We start from the raw sequence: 15,372 nt of genomic DNA, 5'->3' as shown, positions 1-15,372 counted from the left end.
AGTTAAATTATAGACCCGTGGAGGGGTTGAAGACCTGAGTCCGTGTCCGGAGTGTGATATGAAGTCAGAAAATTCTGACTGACTCAGGTGCCATGGCCAGGACACCACATGACGTGTTACAAATGCAATTATAATTTTAATAATTACATTTAGAACCGGGCTAGCTGATTTGTTAATTCATCATGTATCCACTGATTAATGGTTCATGTTGCTCGACTAATCAGATAATACGATAATAGTTTGAACAAAAACGTCTCGCCTCTGTGCCCACATGTGCCGCTGGACGGGAGGTGATATGAGGGTATGGCATATGATTCGACAAAGCTATTTGGATTATTGACATTGCTACAAAACACCGACCAACTTGCTCATTTTTGATGCAGAACTAAAGTGAATGTGTCCGTAATATACAAGCTCGTTAATTTTTAAAATAATTCCTATAACATTAATTGGCAAATATAAGTTAATGTTAAACATAAAAGCTTGGAACATGTGTTTGTTACAATTATTTTCACATTTCCAACAACTCAACTTTCCACTTAAAAATCGTTTGTCGTGAGCAGTTCTGTGTTCTCTCCCCGACGTATACCCTCAAGCAAGTACCCGTACGTTTAAAAGAACGTGGCTTATTAGTATCTTCCATTCGCAAAATTTGTGTTGTTGATCTCTTCCATTTTTTTTGTCAGTGGTTTCTCTGCGTACAACGAGCCTGGCCGTGTGTTTAATTCCGCCCAGACCTTTTTCTCTTTTCTTTCTTTCTCTCTCGTCCTTCACTCTGTTGCAGCGAGGTAAGAGCAGCTGTGTTTGTGCACCCGCCACCGGGTTTAGCGTAGCACCCCGAGTCGGCGCGCTCCCAAGTAGTAGAGCGGCAGCGGCGGTGGCGCTGGTACCGTCCCCAAGGCCCCGCCATCTGCACGGCGCTATCGCGATGCCGTCCCGCGCGCGCGCATGTCCTCATGCGCGCTTCAAGGCACGCGTACACGCACGCAGCTGTCTGTGCATGCACACATTTGCGTGCATTGGCAACTCTGCCTCTGTGCCTGTGTGTGTGTGAGCTTTTGTGAGATGTGGCTGTAGTGGTGAGCATACTATGTTGTGATCCCTGCTACCTGGATAACAGCCATGATTGACATTTGGTATTTGGAGAGACAACGGTGGCTGGGCATGGTGCAGACCTGCGCAATCGCCTTGTGTGTCATTCTGATGCCAACCAACAGCACTTCAACACTGGTGCATCTTGGCTAATGGGAGATGAGTGTGAGTGCGTGCTTGTTTTGATGGCTTTGGCTTACCTCTCCTCCTCCCTTCTGCCCTTAGGATCCCTAAGAATGTGTCACCTTTTGTGTAGTTTTACTTTGGTTTCAAGTTCCTCTCCGGAACGCGTTTATGCCTGATGTGTTTAAAATAAATAAATATAGTCTAATATGTCAGTGTAGTGTCAGCATATGCTTGGATACTGTCAGCATGTACTTGCAATGTGGGGGATATGCAATGTTTGAAAAATGATATGAGCACGCAATGAATTCGCATTTGCAGCCTTGATTTTGGTCGTCCAGAAAGTATGAACCCCGCACTGAGAAGCTCCACTCTTAACATGCCTGCACCTGAAAATACATTGCAGTGAATGCCAATGGAGATGACACGTTTACTTTTACAAAGGAAGGGACTGAATGCATTTGAGTGTACGCGCAGAGCACGGAGAATGACGTATTACGTAGAGCAGACGTTTGCGCAAAGCAAAAAAACACAATCCATCATTAAAAAAAATCCCATCCTAGACTGCTTATTTACATTTACAAATGTTATTTGAGTGTTGTTGTGATGAAGACGGTTAAGTTGAAGGTTTGCGGTTGGTATCCTGTGCCGCGTGGAACCCGTTGCCGCCCGCCCGCCCACTCGCACGCGAGCTGCAACGAGCCACGCCGCCGTAGGAGTTTGCGCCCCCTTTTGTCAGCGCTGCGAGCGAGCGCTGACAATAGCCGAGGTGTTTCACGGCGATTGTGTCTCAGCTTGGGCAACTTTTACCCGCTGACGGTCGAGCGCTTGAACGCCGCGTCCTTTAAGCAGATATCCCCATGGTGTCGTTTGTGGTGCCGAGGAAAACTAAATAGCAGGTACCGTCAGTCCGTCGCGTGGCTCGTTTCCCTGGAGTTGTTTCCATTGCTCGGAACTGCTGTCACTTTGTAACGTATCTGGTTGTGATGGGTGAAGCAGAATTACGGTCGAGATCAGTGGTTCTTCAACTTTTTTTGGATGCTTGTACCCCTTGTTGAGTTTTGTTTCAACCGAGTAGCCCCTTGCCGGACCCAACATGGTTCTAGATTACCGTATGTATTTACATTCTATCATACTTATTTTATATTGGCAGATTCATACGTGATTATTCACCCATGACTCTCATGTATGACATAATTTCTCGCACCTTTATAAATCACGTCGCGTACCCCCTGGGACATCGCCACACACCCCCAGGGGTCCGCGTACCCCTGGTTGAGAACTACTGCTCTAGACGTATCACGCATCGTGAGGGTTTGCCGATTCAGCATATTGTAAATGCCATACATGGTCGTGAGTCAGGGTCGAGATTCGATTATTTATTTTACCGTTGGGAATGTATCTTGGTTTAGTCAAATACGTAGTGTTATTGTATGGTGGCTGAAGGAAATGCCAATTGGCATGCATTGCAATTGGCTCTGCTAGTACATTGCCACACAAAACATCGCAGCCGATTGGCCGTTGTAATATCGCCTGTGCCCAGAAATGATGCAGAACATCATCAAGGCCTCATAATGAGCGTGTGTGCGTGTACCCCTATTGGCACACACTATCTTTAGATAGCGATAGGCCCTTATTTTATAATGCTGCAAAACATAAAACCAACTTATGGCAAATCTGGATTTTAATGATCCTGACACCACTTGGAACAGTAGGCCGCCACTGTGTTGGTCCGTATTACAAATGCTGCACCATGAATCTTTGTATGTTGAACTTCTTTCGTGCCGTTCGTAGCCAACTGTGCTAATAATATCTCGCACCTCCGATTATAATCGGAGGTGCAAGATATTATTGTAATTCCTCCGCTCCCTTTTGGCCAACAAAACCCCTGCCATTACCCTGCTTACTTGTGTCTGTCTCATTAGGTGTACGGTGAGCGAAGGTGTTGCGGTTAGCACCCAGCGCTACAAACCCGGCGGCACGAGTTCAATTCCCGGCCACGGCCGGTTACCGGTGAGGATTGTCTGAACCAGTCCTGGGCATCCCCCTAGGTCGACTCAGCCTCAAATGAGTACCTGGTGCGATGTGTAAACATTGCCACTGGGGAGACAAAGTCGACCGGGTGTGGTGCTGGCCACCCTCCCCGTCGTGTGCCGTGACGGCTTCCATAGGTGCTCGCTGACAGCACTTGCTCCAACAGTCTGCTATAGGCTACGCGGGGGATCTTCGCTTCGCTTGCCATGTACACATTTGTTTCAGCCAAGTGGAATATTTGCGCTCGCCAGTGGCTGTGGTGTTTGCATCAGCTTGGTGAGCATGACTCAGAGACGGAACATTCCTCCGGTAAACTTTACAGGGTCTTAAAGTGGATTCATGCTATTTAAGCTAAATAAACAGCCATGTGATTAAAGGTGTTTGCATTTGTAATGAAACCACTCGTTGTGTTACATGGCCATGTGCTGATTGGCTTCGTGAACACTGTTGACTGCACGTATACACGTGTATCTAATTACAATCCTTAGTCAATCGGCTGATAGACAAAGGGCTCTCCCTATGCCTTGTTGCTCATTGGGGTGATGTGACCATACTTCACCATGCTGGGAAGCGCAGGTTGGGGAAGGGGGGTTGCCCAGCATCAGTTTAGATGTTATTCGCCACAGATGGCAGCTATGGCTTAGAATCAAACTCGGTCGCTGGGTTTATAGTGCAATGCGCTAACCACTGTTCCTCCCACTTCCATTAGGGGGGCCTTTAATGGAAGGTTGCAATGCATTGTTGGATGTCCCTTTTACATTTTGCTAGCTTTTGCTATTGCTCAACTGTTTAGCAGTTGACTTTGTATCAACAACAGCAGCAGGCACTAAATCGTGTAACCAAACACCCAATGAGGACCCTGCTGAGACAGTGAGATTCCTAATCAAGAGACTCCGTGGGTACATTCAAGATACAAGGAGACAAACGACAACAGCTGCGAAAATGTTGGCACAGACCAGCGAGTTATGCAAAGTGGGGGCACGAGAGATCCATGAAAGCAATAGCTTAATTTCCGTATTGTCTTTGGAAACATAGTTGTTTAAACGTCTCATCTCTTGTGTTCTCTGGTTTAAGAGGCACTTTCCCTATCACGTGGATTATCTTATCCACACTCATCTTTAGGACGATTTGCTCCTTTTGCCCGCGTAACTATTATCCGGGAGGAAAGCTGCAGATAATAGGGTAAACTTGGCACTTGCGGGAGACCATTTCCAGATGGCTCGTCCTTTGTGGAAAACCCCAATATTGGGAATAAGATTTCACCACCTGCGGATAACGGGGTGAGTCTAGCACCCGTGGCGACCACTTATATAGATGACCCGTGGCTTAGATTATTATAAAATCATTTGCCATATTTCCTTTATAAATACAAGACGCTTTCGTCTGTGTTGTTCAGGCGACTGGCACTTGTTCACAGCGGGTCAGCAACCCTGCTTAGCTTCCCGAGATCTGACAAGACCAAGGGATGTGGTCAAGCGCTCGCGTCTAACTCTCTATACATTCGCATCGTACGTAACGATAGTTTCAGCAGTTTTATGAAAACACAGGCCATGATTCTGTGCACTGATGCCTCAATGACAGGGCTATAGGTGTGTGTATGTGTACAGGATATGCTTAACACATCCGTTAAACTTTAAACACGGCTAAATATATCCTGAGACTCCATCCGTAGTGAGTCCCAGTGAGCATTTTAATCTTGGTATTATTATGATGTGGTAGTAACGCTAGCTAATTTTTCATGTTGAGTTACTGGAAATCCTGAAATCAGGTCAAAATACACTCCATGGTATTGCCACGATCCTTAAGTTATACTTCGTTTTCTCTAAATAGACGAGTTAGCTTAGCACCGGACCAAATCATTTCCCATATAATCAGTACCCAGGTATTGCCTGGAACCGAAATTTGGTAAAGAAAATTCCAGGTTGCTGTCTATATTAAGCAATACCATCTGTTGTCGTGTGGTATCATGCGTGTACTCTGAAGTTAACACGAAAATACTTTACTGCAGACCTGTACTATCTGGTTAATATAAGTAATCGATTACTCTGCCGATTATCGGTACGATCACTCAACATAATCGGACAATACAAAAACAAGAAAAGTCTCACTTCTATTCCCACGTGTGCCGCTGGACAGGAGGTGATGGGCTGGGCTCGTTGATGTCATTGGCATCGTCGGCCGCATCACACTGGGGCATTGCTTGACGGGGGTTTCCCGTCTTCGGGGAGGCACATACCCTGTCATCCCATGTGGTTTAGCCGTATTCTTGTACAGGGAAATTTAGTTTTTACGTCTATACAGCGTACAGCCGTTTCAATACGGGCAAAATATATATTTATTTTTGGTCTATTTATTTGTGTTTCTTTCTTGTGGTGGGACTTTGTAGGTTGAACGTTGAGATTTATAAGGGCACGGGGTGACCAATAAGGTCTGAATTGGTCTGTAATAAGGTATGATAAGCGGTTGACAAAGTATGGAGGCAGGACGTGGGGGCGGCCGCCATTTTTTTATTGTACCAAGTGATCGACCACTAAAAAGTATAACTGCGTTATTTTCAGTCGATCAATCAAGCAATCGTTCCATCTCTACTGTGTTTCCGTAGCACCCGCGGGATCACGACACACGGAGATATCGATAGTCTCGGCGCCATAGGTATTGAGTACCGTACCTACAGCCGTGGGTATAACCTGCGATGGCCTCGGCCGGTCGTCGCAATAACGAGCACCGTTGAGGTCTCGCCGCCCGCATGACGTCTGTGCCCCCCCCCTCCTCGCTGCGCAGTGTGGAGGTTATACGGTTAGGCCACAGCTACTTCATCAACTGGGACCGCAAGATGTACTACGGCAAGCGGGACACGCCGGCTGAGGTGCGCACCACCACGCTCAACGAGGAGCTCGGGCAAATCGAGTACATCTTCTCCGACAAGACGGGCACGCTCACGCAGAACATCATGACCTTCAACAAGTGCTCCATCAACGGCCGCGTTTACGGTACGCACGGAGGCAGCACCGCCTTGCATTATTGCGGTGCGCTGTGGGTTAGTCGCGAAACTTTCCTGTTGGCCTTACCAAACAATATTAAATATGAATCAAAATGGAGTTCTGCTTTTATATATATATATGCTTTTCCACAAAGGCAAATGTCCCCCCATGTAGACCTGAACTGACTGTTGGGGCAAGGGCTGTCAATGAGCACACCCGAACACGCAAGTGCAAAAGTGCACACAGACACACACACGTGTGCCCTCGCACGCAGCTTTTCTGCACTCGCCAAGGAGGAGATCACCTCCACGTTTCATTTCCAGTGACCGATACCCTCCCCGATGTGGTTAAGTGTCTTGCAAGCCAGGTGGAGGGTCACACAAACACACGCTTATCCTGTCACGTGCCCTATCAATGATTCACAAGACGTGATGACGTCTGCCGGAAAAGGTTCCGTAATGCGCAATTGTAATTCGAAAACAACGGCAAGACATTTCCACTGCTTCACCTTGCCTCTGTTGCCAGTCCAAGACTTTCAACAGTATTACAAGCAAACAAATATGCACCGCTTTACGAGTGTAACACGAAGATGGGTAATGTCTCACGCCAACGGTTGTATCGTTTACGCGAGTTTTCGTGGCGTTGCTGCTGCAGTCGTTCACGGCCTTCCTCGTCCCTCCCCTTGTTGAGGCGAAACTTTCTGTCGCCGCGCACGGAGTCGGCGGGACAGTAGAGATTCATTATTAATCGTGGATGTTTTCAACGCGATGCGCTTCACCGGATGAGCAGAGTGCATTCATTTCATTATTTATCGTGCTGTTTTCAATTCATCTCATCAGATGGAAAATTTAGCATTGTATTGCTGCCTCCCCGGCCCCTACGTGTGCACGCATTGCATGCGTTACTCGTGAAGCGTATCTTGTTAGGGTCGAGCGTAACGTGGCATTGAGCTTTTGGTTGACTTTTTGACGCGAGTGGGAAAAATTACAACCGCAAAAATAATTAATCGGACAACCTTGACTCTTGTCGGATTTGTCACGCGATGGCTTGCTGACGGTGCATGTCCAGGCGTTTTGTCAATCCACTGCTGGATGAAGTTCCTCCCCACCCGCAGCTTGTGCGTTGTGGGGGGTATTTGACCATACTTCACCATTTAAAGGTGGTGGATAATCATTCGTGGTATCACGAATTGGCTTTACAGTTGAGCATCGCATGTCAACCTATTAGAACTGTAATTCAGACAGATATAGTTTGTCCACTTTTCTTGATAGGCGGGTAAATGCGCGTAAAAATGATTAAAACACAACAGAAATGTATTGTATGTATGTTGAACTTCTTTTGCGCTGTACGTAGCCAACCGTGCTAAGCGGAGGTGCATATGTGCGTGTGCATCGTGACATGTAGGTTATATACATGGACATTGTGTGATGTCCCTTGTGCTACTCGAAAGGGGAAAATGTGAACGTCTTTGTAAATTGTGATGGTCGGGCGGTTTGCAGAGCACAGTGCTCGCTTTAGGGCGAGTTGACTGAAGACATCACGGAGCCACTGTGCCGTTAATGAAGCACTCATGAATGTTTCGCCTTTCGTGGATATTTAAATTAGACCAAAATGAACTCTGACCTTGTATCAATTGCACACTTGCTCTTGTAATGTGTCATATGGTAATACTACCCAGAGGCAAAAACTACCAATGTCTTAATGTTTTGCAATGAAATTATTACCCATGACTGAATTGCATGAAATCTAATTTTCTATTGCTATATTCACCGTAGTTGTTGTTGATTATTGTTGCTGTGGTTGTTGTTGTTGACAGCATTCGTTTGGGTCTAAATTATCTACGATTTCTAAATATAAGAACAAACTTTGGGTGCTATCTTGTATCAGTTTTTTTGTGGGAGTGTTCACTGCTGTGTGCTTTATGCTCATGTTATGGTGTTAAAATAAACATGTTTATGTTATATTGCTAAAGATGCTATACACTTATAACTGGATTGGATTTCTTAAATTATTACATCCTGTTGCATTGTGTCCACGTTTGTTGATTTCAGTGTGGATGTGTGCTCATTAGTTGCTTTACCATGTCCTGGGCACTATACTTAAGATAAGTTTTAAATCGTGTTAAAATGTCATTGCCAAGACTAATTGCATTCCCTTGCTTTGCAGGAGGAGCATATGATGTTTCGGGTCACAAAGTGGAAATCAATGAGGTAACCAAAACCTGTTGCTGATGTTTGAATACACGCCACTGTATACTACTGTGGCTGCTTAACCAGTGATCTTAAATCGCCTCTTTCTGCATCATTGGGCCATTCTCAGTCCCGGAGTAGAACACTCCACTATGGCAAATAACGCGCTTTTGTGCAATCTTTTTTGTTGGTACCAAGGCCCTCCGTCATTTGGAGGGAGTCCTCTTACCAATAACATTTGGTAAACGAGCGGTGTTTATTTCCCAAACTTGACTTCTGATGAGAACCATGAGCTGAAATATGATGCAAATTTTGTTTGCCAAACAGTTGTTGCTGGGTACATCTAAAATACCAATAGGCCGATAGATGAAGACATTTCTTATGATCATTGTAAAGGTACAGAAAGTCGACTTTACTTTATAACCAATGACGCTCCACTGACATTTTGTACTGAAGCAAGAGCTGCGCTATCCTCTCATTTTAGCGTATGTGCATTTTGGAAAATTTAGAACAAAGTACGGCACAATAAATGTACGTAATGAGTAGACAGTCTGCATTAAACGGCTGTGTTGTACCATGTTGAATATTACGTCATAACTTTCGCGGTATAAAATAGACTTTGTTCACCACTTTGGCTTGCCTGTGTTTAACTTCACAACAGAATGAGATTCATAACGCTTCCAGATAGGTGCTACGTTTTAAAGAAATAAATCGAAGCAGTTTTATTTATTCCTGTTTGGAGCTTGGTACATGGCATTTAAAGTGGTTATTTGGCAGAGTGTGTTGCGCTAGCTCGGCTCACATGTGGTGCTGGAATTGAGGCATGATTGCCTGTGCTGCCTTGCTCCGGCAGGAGAAGTCTTCTGTGCCAGCGGTGGTGAGACGTTAACTACTACCTCGCCTGGTATACAGGAGGCCATGGGTTAGATTACGACCCTGACGCCTGCCGTATATTTGGAGTTCGCATGTTCTCTCTCCCCTTGATCGTGTGGATTTTTCTCCAGGTCCTGCGTTTTTTCCCCACCACATTTAGAAACGTGTGTTTAGAGTATTTGGCTACGATACATTTCCACACAATCAGCCACTTCGTTGGGCTATCATTTGTGGCCAGGTCTCTTCTGAAAAAAGAGCTCTTTAGCTCAGTGGGCTTACCAGGTAAAATAAAGTTTACTAAGATCATGCAGCTTGTGTTCGTTGTGTCATTCCTCTCTCTCTCTCGCTCTCCCATACGTTCCCATCGCAGAGGTCGGTGCCAGTGGATTTCTCACGGAACCTGCTGGCCGACCGGCGGTTCCTCTTCTACGATCAGACCATGCTGGAGGCCATACGGCTGGGCGAGTGGGGAGTGCACGAGTTCTTCCGTTTGCTCGGACTCTGCCATACCGTGATGCCCGAGGAGAAGACTGAGGGTACATGGAGATCTTTGCATCCCCCGCCGCTCCCCTGCATCCCTCGCCCTTACCACATGGCACTTTTGCAGCCCATTTTGTCAATACACTCCTGGGTGAGAGCCTTCCCACATCCTGCAGGTCACGAGGGTTTTTTGACCGCACCAGTCACAGAGAGGGTTTGTGAAGGTGAGGAGCATAGGTATGGGACCATAGAAGTACAGTACAACAGAATATTAAGTTGCACTGCCCTCTGCTGAACCCATATAACAGACTGGCTTTAATTGAAATGTGGAATTTTCACTGCTGGCTGAGGGCATTCAGTAGACTTGACCTTGCCCGACATTTATTGGTTTTTGGCGACATCTTGGCGACATCTTGGCTTTGTTCACTGTCGTTCTCTTACCTGTGAAGGTCATCAGGGGCACGCATGACTCATCATAATTGCTCCGTGTGTTTTCACGTAAATTCTTGTTCCCCCCCTCCGCCCCCCACTGCCTCCACCACCCCCCGCGGCCCCCCAGGGGAGCTGGCTTACCAGGCCCAGTCCCCCGACGAGGGTGCCTTGGTGACGGCCGCACGCAACTTTGGCTTTGTTTTCCGCTCGCGCACGCCCGAGACCATCACGCTGCACGAGCTGGGAGAACCACGCACCTACCAGCTGCTCGCCATCCTTGACTTCAACAACTTTCGCAAGCGCATGTCCGTCATCGGTCAGTCGCTTGTCCCCCCTGCCCCCACGTCTGATGGCCGTTGCTGTGAGCGCAGTGAATTCTGGGAGGTGGTACAATTCCGCTTTGGTTCTTTCTATACGTTTGGGTTTTTCAGCGAGTGCTCGCCCCTCACTCCTGCGGAGACGTTTGTTGTTATTGTTCTAAATAATGCTGTGTTATGGTGACGGGGAAAAAACAGTTCTCTTTTCATATAAAAGTATGAAAAAAAAATAGGTTTTCCCCTTTCTGGCAATAAAACCGGTGTTAACATGTTCAAACATCATTTAGAAACCTTTTGCAAGGAATCAAGTCTGCTCTGATAATATATGCATTGTCTTGATTCTGCTGGAGACTTAATTCCTCTGGTGTAGGCCAATCAGTTTCAAAGACAATGCATATCTTCTCAGAGTTTCTTTGCATGTTCACCACAAGTACGTGTGGTTAATGCAGACTTGATTTCTTGCTAAAGGTTTATATTTGGTGTTTGAACATCTTAACACCGGTTTTATTGCCAGAAAGGGTAAAGCCTATTCTTATTTTTCATACTTTGATACTAGCAAAAAGGTCTCATGATATAGCTTTGCTGAAATGCTGCAAAAAAAACAAGTGCCCTAAATTGGAAGAAAAATGTATAAAAATGATCTCATATGAAAACGGGCCATTGTGTGCTGTCTGAGGGCAGCGACATTGACGAATGTGAGTTTTTGTTACTTGTGCGCCAGCGCGAACGCAGTATCACATTATTTTTAGCGGACGTTTTATAACAGGACCGAACGCGCGTGTGTGTGTGTGTGCGTGTTTTTGTTGGTAGTGCGGAATGCTGAAGGTCGGCTGAAGCTGTACTGCAAAGGCGCCGACTCGGTGATATTTGAGAGGCTTCACCCCTGTAACCAGCAGCTCGTGAACATCACCGCAGACCACCTGAGTGTGAGTTTCCCACCATGTCTGCACGCAGATGGCCATTGCATAGTCAAGCAAGGACACCGGGGCTGTGTCTCGAAACATCTAGAAATACGGATGTGTTATTAGTCCGTCCCGAGCAACATTTGCCTTTGCAAATAAAACTCTGCACCAGATTCGAACTTCTGGGTCTCATGAGTACAACTCAAAAGTTCAAACCAGTCCAGAAAAAAAACTGTTAACATGGCCTTTATTTGAATGTGTTATTTTATTATAAATATATATAAAATTATAATTGCTAGTGCACACATGAATGCAGCACTGTTTAGTGACCACCACATGACCATACTGCCATGTGACCACTACCATTATGTGTGCCCCCCTTCCTCATAGATGTCACGGGGTCCCCACAGGGGTACACATGCCCACATGTTAGGAATTGCTGCTCTGCATCATTTTATTTTGTCGGTAGTTTCCCCGTTGTTTTCTAGGCCATCCTGTAATAACGCTTTGTGCTTGGGGTGCGGTCACTAACTCCGTAGTGAGTCTGTCACAGAGGGCTTTTTGGCAATTTCGCAATGTGGGCGACCCTTACCGCTTAAATACATGCCACGGTTTGTTTAATATTTTCTCGAAATGCAAATTAAAATAAATGGCAACCAATTACCATGAGACCTTGCAAATAAAATGCCGTTTAAGTGGATCCAGGGTTTTTGTTTCTGTCTTCCGCTTGGCATGTTACATGCAGCCAGTTACATATACCAACGTGTTATTTTAATGGAGGTTCCAAAAGATGCACTTCCACTAGCTAAACTGTTAACATTTTTCAGGGACATGTCACCAGTGGATTTGTTGTCTTAAAACTGTTAACAGGTTTATTTGTCTCACCAACCGTCAATGCATTTGACCAAACCGTAGGGCACACTGTGAATCACGACCAACTTCGGGATTTCAACGGAGTGCAGCAGTAGCAGCAGCTCATTCGGCCTCACCTCGAGCCATTGCACATTTCTGTCAAACACGGATATAGATCTTTAAGTTGCGAAAACCTATGCAGTCGTGTTATCTACAATTATGTGTTACTCAAATAAGTGCATCAAACAAAAATATATGCAGTCGAGGGAGTCAAAACCCAAAGTATACAGAATTGCCGGCAATTTACATGGTATTGGTATTCTGTATAACCTAAGCGTATCCATTTCTAATCAAAACAAAAATACACACACATGCACTGTCTACACTTCATAGCCGGTTGTATTACATTTAAGCCTAAAACACAAATCTCCTACTCCTCCTCCAAACATGCCTCCTATCATCCTTTCCTCTCCTGTCTCCCTCCCCTCACTCTCCCACAGGTCTCACACCACTGCTAAGGGGTCTTACCCCCCCTACTGGCCACTCGTGTTATTTACGGCACAAAAGCGTGTGCCCGTGTTTGGATTCCGTCTGTTACTCTCCTCTTTCCGACGCTACGGAGCCGGGCCAGTTCACGTTATATCTTCCCTTCCGTTGCCCCCCCCCCGCCCGCTGCCGCCCCCTGCCCTGAAGGCGGCAGGTCCTCCACACCCGAGCCATCGGTTACACGACCAAATCGCGCACCCTACGTCGCCTGCTTTGACGTGGGGCGACGTCTCTGCAGCGTGAGGCGGCCACGTTGAGGGGGCTTCCCTTTCCCTCCATCCCAGGCTGCCCCCTGTGGCGTAACCCACGCCTCCCCCCCCACTTCTTTGCTCGTCATCATCATCATCCAGTCATGTTTTGCTGTCAACTTAAAGCAGTTGAATCTCAGGGACTCCTTCGCATCTTATGGGTATGCATTCGTGGAATTTGTGTGCCCATGTTTCCGGGAGGACCCGTTACCCTTGCTCACCTCTCTCTGTGTTACGTTTGATGCCTTCCTCTCGTGTAATGTTTGCGCTTGGCCAATCCTTGCCGTCGCCCCAACTCCTACAGGATGGTACTTAGCATATTCTCCTGATTATAAGATCCAGAGAATACAGTCAGAAAGTAGAACGTAAAAGTTAATTGAATTTTTGCTATAACATGGGCATGCACTTGAATTACAAACTTCTTACACCTTTAATATGTAGGAGCATGTAATGGAACGCATTGGCAAGCAGACAAATTAGGACGGCGATGAGCATCATTACAACGGTGTACCAGTCTGTGTGCAGATACATCTTCGTGTCACTGTGGCTGAATTAACGTGGCAGAGAGTGCAGCAACCTTAATTATACAGTGATCCATACTCTTTGGTTCTTATGTTTATCAAACAACTGAATTTCATCTTCGCTTTGAGCCAGGCGGCCTGCTTGTGCGTTGAGCGTTGTACGTGTGCGACACCCAACAACGCACGTTTTATTTTTAGCGATATTCCCCTGCAGCGCAACGCCTTGCTGCCGCTCGTCCCCACCGCCGTCATTTCCATCTCCGTTCTTCAGGGATGTCTCGCCAAGAGATTTTTGCGTCTCATTAACTCTTCACTCATGCACCGAGCTCGGATGGAACGAGCCTTACACATTGAGTTGAGCAATCGTTACGAAACCTTAAAGCCTCCTCTGCGTGGCTTAGGATCCCCCCTCGACAATGCCCCAGTGTTGCCGCACATAGCCTCCGTGATCACCAGTGTACATTAAATGGGCTTCATATCTGTCCTAGTTGTTAAACATGCGGCCTAAAGACCTCCCTGTGCAACCCAATGCCGCCCTCTATTTGGCAGTCCCAGAGTTACGCTTGGGGCGGGGTTGACGATGTAGTGGGGGCTGAGCTCCCCTACGTAATGTGGTAACGACTGCTGCCACACACACACATTGACCGATCTGCTGCGGTATCATTATATTATTTCAAAAAATGTTATTCGCAGGGTCCCTTTATAACGTACAAAATGCAATAAATCATCACGGCCTTTCCCCTCGTGTACTCGGGGCGCGCAAGAGGCCAGAGCGCACGATAGACGGAGGAGGACCGAACCGTTTAACCGTTCCGCTTTTCGCGTTTAACGTCCCGTCTCCCCGTGCCGCGCTCCCCGCAGGCGTTTGCGGGCGAGGGCCTGCGCACGCTGTGCCTGGCGTACCGCGACCTGGACGAGGCCTCCTTCGAGGAGTGGCAAGAGCGGCACCACGAGGCAAACACGTCCTTGCAGGGCCGCGAGGAGCTGCTCGCCGCCGTCTACGACGAGATCGAGCAAAACATGATGGTGCGCAGCGCCTGGCACCGGCCGCTTCCTCGCACCGTGCCCTTTACACGGGGGGGGGGGGGGGTTGGGGGGGTTGGGGAGGGGACATGGATGGGTGAGATTCTCACCTCTGTGCAAAGACCTTTTAAGTTTTAAACTAAGGGGAAATTACAATGCCACCGGTTACATTCGTATACAAAGCGTATCATTTTGCAGCCCTTTGCCGGTCCACCGCTGGCCGGTGGCGTCGGTGTCACTTGATATAACGCCCTCTTTAGCTTGCGTTTTGTGATGTAAGAGAACCATGTTGGGTAGACCATTGATCTCACGATTTTCGGGGTTTTGCATGAAAGCCCTGGTTTGAGTCCATTTAGCCTATATTTCGTTAATTCAACATCAGTAAAATGAACACTACAGTAATTTGTAGTGAACAGTCAATGGTAGTTATGTTTAGAATAGAACATCTCTTTCACAGAAACATTCAGTTGCCAGCTCTGGTTCATAACAAACAACAGAGATTGATTGGTGCGACCCAGAGCTCTTTTCTGGCATTCACATTCTTGGTACCCGGTCATTGTGGCTTTATCTGAAATTATACACATAAGCCAAAAATTCTGAATAATGCCTCCCCATTGTGTCCACGGCCATGTACAAGCCGTGCCCATTCGTCATACAGCTTAATTAATTAAGAGTTTCCAGAAATGTGTTTATGGGGTTGATAGACCAGTGGGATTATATTGCACTGATCAGCCAAACTGGTGTAGAGGTGTAATTGTG

General features: G+C 46.7%; 1 protein-coding gene across 2 annotated transcripts in view; it reads left to right on the top strand.

The window, feature by feature from the left end:
• Positions 1-15,372, top strand: part of LOC144935561 (phospholipid-transporting ATPase ID-like) — a 102,292-nt gene that overhangs the window by 67,285 nt on the left and 19,635 nt on the right. For both annotated transcript variants that reach the window (XM_078862336.1, XM_078862338.1), the window contains exons 13-18: positions 6,031-6,239; positions 8,397-8,440; positions 9,663-9,828; positions 10,332-10,520; positions 11,332-11,447; positions 14,452-14,616. In XM_078862336.1, the coding sequence (XP_078718462.1) occupies positions 6,031-6,239; positions 8,397-8,440; positions 9,663-9,828; positions 10,332-10,520; positions 11,332-11,447; positions 14,452-14,616 (889 nt within the window). The remainder of the gene's footprint in view (positions 1-6,030; positions 6,240-8,396; positions 8,441-9,662; positions 9,829-10,331; positions 10,521-11,331; positions 11,448-14,451; positions 14,617-15,372) is intronic.

Source organism: Lampetra fluviatilis, chromosome 13 (assembly GCF_964198595.1).
Source record: "Lampetra fluviatilis chromosome 13, kcLamFluv1.1, whole genome shotgun sequence".
NCBI lineage: Eukaryota > Metazoa > Chordata > Hyperoartia > Petromyzontiformes > Petromyzontidae > Lampetra > Lampetra fluviatilis.
The sequence above is the reverse complement of the archived record's forward strand: the minus strand, read 5'-3'. Positions and strand labels throughout refer to the sequence as shown.